The 3,680-nt window shown below is 47.2% G+C and overlaps 1 protein-coding gene across 1 annotated transcript; it reads left to right on the top strand.

Moving 5' to 3' along the window:
* Nucleotides 1–1,418: 1,418 nt before the first annotated feature.
* Nucleotides 1,419–2,922, top strand: LOC113617169 (interferon omega-1-like; the record flags this gene model as incomplete). The annotated part of the gene is made up of 2 exons (XM_027100440.1): nucleotides 1,419–2,069; nucleotides 2,876–2,922. Coding segments are annotated over exons 1-2 (698 nt in total), but the record flags the coding sequence as incomplete, so codon positions are not given.
* Between the last annotated feature and the right edge of the window lie 758 nt (nucleotides 2,923–3,680).

Raw genomic sequence — 3,680 nt, 5'->3', positions numbered from 1 at the left:
TTCTCAGAGGGAGACAGAGACAGAGGAAGGGAGAAGCCCACTGGCATCAACTGACTGAATGAACAACTGAACCTCACTGGTTTCTGTGACATAAGCTTTAACGAGAGACAACACCGTCGCTGAATTCTCTGCCCCCCGCTCAGAAACTTTGAGCATAACAAGTGTTGACTAGTTTTAGTAAAAGAGTTGAATAATAAAATTTGTATTTGGCAAAATAAAAATTATGTGTCTACTCAGGGTAAAATGATTAGAATTGGGTAACTCCTCCACCACCTTAGAGAAAACACACTTTTGCTCTCAGCATCTGAGGGCTGCTGACACTTCTGATACCTGAGGACATGGGTCAGGAGGGGAGGAGGTCACCACTGAGGACTAGGGTCCTTCACACAAACACTCCGGGGGCAAGGGTGAGGGTCCTGGAAGATGAATTATTTTCCCAACAATAAACAAATCCCTCCACAGAAAGGAGATTTTAAAGTCCTCGGGATGTGGTGAGCTTGCCCTCAGGCAGGGAGTCCAGGTTAGGAAGGGGACTCTGTCACTCTAGAGGAGAGGGTGTAACTAGATGTGATCTCTCCCTTGTGACTGAGGTGCTGCTGGGGAAATACAATTGTCTTGGTATTAGGATCTCCACATCCATATTCTCCTGAAAGGAACCAGGATTCCTGGTGGGGGTACTGGCCCAGCCTGTGCAGGACTATAGGTCTCCAGTAAGAAAATGGTGGAAAGAAAGGACAATATCTATAATAGTCCTCACCTCGTGGTCCCCTGAAGCATGACCACATGGACGTGAAGGAACATGTTCTAGAAGGAAAGGAAACATGGGAGAAGCTCATGGACTCATAATAATCAGCCTCTTCTCTAAATCAAACACTAAACAAAACCCATCTTTTGTTTCAAACAGCTTATGCCAGAGTGATCTGGTAAATCCCTAAGCAAATACAGAAAGCATACGGCTGAGAGAGCCTGCCTTCCTAGGTAAAGTAAGAGGTAAAAATGGAACCTAAGATCAGGGCTAAAAATTTGTTCCTGGAACAGAGAAGACCAACATTTATGCATGAAAGAGATATAGAATGTGCGTATTTACAAACCTACATCACTTCTGACTTTAAGACGAAAACTTTTCTCATTTGATTAATAAATATCCATTTGGATGGGCACATCTGAAATTACTGGGAAAATTAAACTTCTTGCAAAATTAATAGTTTAGAATGATGACATCTTCATAGACCATACTGAGAAGATATAAGTGAAAATCAAAAAAAGGAAGTAAAAGGGTATAGTAATGTTTAGAAAATGAAAATTACTGTGTTCCCTATTTAATGGCCTTGCTTAGAAAGAATGTCATCACAGAACCTACCGCCAAGGTTCCCCCGGACGCCCGTCTCAGCCAGGCCAGCAGCAGCCTCATTTGCCCCATGGCGTTCGTGCTCTCTCTACTGACCGCCCTGGTGGTGTTCAGCTACGGCCCTGGTGGATCTCTGGGCTGCGACCTGTCTCAGAACCACGTGCGGATTAGCAGGAAGAACTTCATGCTTCTGGGCCAGATGCGGAGAATCTCCCCTCGCTTCTGTCTGAAGGACAGAAAAGACTTCGGTTTCCCCCAGGACATGGTGGATGGCAGCCAGCTCCCGAAGGCCCAGGCCACCTCTGTCCTCCACGAGATGCTCCAGCAGGTCTTCCGCCTCTTCCACACAGAGCGCTCCCCTGCCGCCTGGGACACCTCCCTCCTGGACAAACTCCGCACTGGACTCCATCAGCAGCTGGAGGACCTGGACGCCTGCTTGGTGCAGGCGATGGGAGATGAAGAAACTGCCCTGGGAGTGACGGGCCCTACACTGGCCGTGAAGAGGTACTTCCAGGGCAGTTTCTTCATCTCCCATCGCCTGCACCAAGCAGGCGTCCAGGTCCTCCAGCTGCTGATGGAGTCCAGTGCGGAGTTTGTCCAGGAGGGAGGTGTCCCAGGCGGCAGGGGAGCGCTCTGTGTGGAAGAGGCGGAAGACCTGCTGGAGCATCTCGTGGAGGACAGAGGTGGCCTGGGCCTTCGGGAGCTGGCTGCCATCCACCATGTCCTGGGGGAAACCGAAGTCTTTTCTGTCCTTCAGACAGAAGCGAGGGGAGATTCTCCGCATCTGGCCCAGAAGCATGAAGTTCTTCCTGCTAATCCGCACGTGGTTCTGAGACAGGTCGCAGCCCAGAGATCCACCAGGGCCGTAGCTGAACACCACCAGGGCGGTCAGTAGAGAGAGCACGAAGGCCATGGGGCAAATGAGGCTGCTGCTGGCCTGGCTGAGACGGGCGTCCGGGGGAACCTTGGCGGTAGGTTCTGTGATGACATTCTTTCTAAGCAAGGCCATTAAATAGGGAACACAGTAATTTTCATTTTCTAAACATTACTATACCCTTTTACTTCCTTTTTTTGATTTTCACTTATATCTTCTCAGTATGGTCTATGAAGATGTCATCATTCTAAACTATTAATTTTGCAAGAAGTTTAATTTTCCCAGTAATTTCAGATGTGCCCATCCAAATGGATATTTATTAATCAAATGAGAAAAGTTTTCGTCTTAAAGTCAGAAGTGATGTAGGTTTGTAAATACGCACATTCTATATCTCTTTCATGCATAAATGTTGGTCTTCTCTGTTCCAGGAACAAATTTTTAGCCCTGATCTTAGGTTCCATTTTTACCTCTTACTTTACCTAGGAAGGCAGGCTCTCTCAGCCGTATGCTTTCTGTATTTGCTTAGGGATTTACCAGATCACTCTGGCATAAGCTGTTTGAAACAAAAGATGGGTTTTGTTTAGTGTTTGATTTAGAGAAGAGGCTGATTATTATGAGTCCATGAGCTTCTCCCATGTTTCCTTTCCTTCTAGAACATGTTCCTTCACGTCCATGTGGTCATGCTTCAGGGGACCACGAGGTGAGGACTATTATAGATATTGTCCTTTCTTTCCACCATTTTCTTACTGGAGACCTATAGTCCTGCACAGGCTGGGCCAGTACCCCCACCAGGAATCCTGGTTCCTTTCAGGAGAATATGGATGTGGAGATCCTAATACCAAGACAATTGTATTTCCCCAGCAGCACCTCAGTCACAAGGGAGAGATCACATCTAGTTACACCCTCTCCTCTAGAGTGACAGAGTCCCCTTCCTAACCTGGACTCCCACCCTGAGGGCAGGCTCACCACATCCCGAGGACTTTACAATCTCCTATCTGTGGAGGGGCTTGTTTATTTGTTGGGAAAATAATTCATCTTCCAGGACCCTCACCCTTGCCCCCGGAGTGTTTGTGTGAAGGACCCTAGTCCTCAGTGGTGACCTCCTCCCCTCCTGACCCATGTCCTCAGGTATCAGAAGTGTCAGCAGCCCTCAGATGCTGAGAGCAAAAGTGTGTTTTCTCTAAGGTGGTGGAGGAGTTACCCAATTCTAATCATTTTACCCTGAGTAGACACATAATTTTTATTTTGCCAAATACAAATTTTATTATTCAACTCTTTTACTAAAACTAGTCAACACTTGTTATGCTCAAAGTTTCTGAGCGGGGGGCAGAGAATTCAGCGACGGTGTTGTCTCTCGTTAAAGCTTATGTCACAGAAACCAGTGAGGTTCAGTTGTTCATTCAGTCAGTTGATGCCAGTGGGCTTCTCCCTTCCTCTGTCTCTGTCTCCCTCTGAGAA

This window comes from Aethalodelphis obliquidens, unplaced genomic scaffold, assembly GCF_003676395.1.
Source record: "Aethalodelphis obliquidens isolate GAN/ISIS:26980383/991018 unplaced genomic scaffold, ASM367639v1 scaffold2305, whole genome shotgun sequence".
Classification (NCBI taxonomy): Eukaryota; Metazoa; Chordata; class Mammalia; order Artiodactyla; family Delphinidae; genus Aethalodelphis; species Aethalodelphis obliquidens.
The sequence above is the reverse complement of the archived record's forward strand: the minus strand, read 5'-3'. Positions and strand labels throughout refer to the sequence as shown.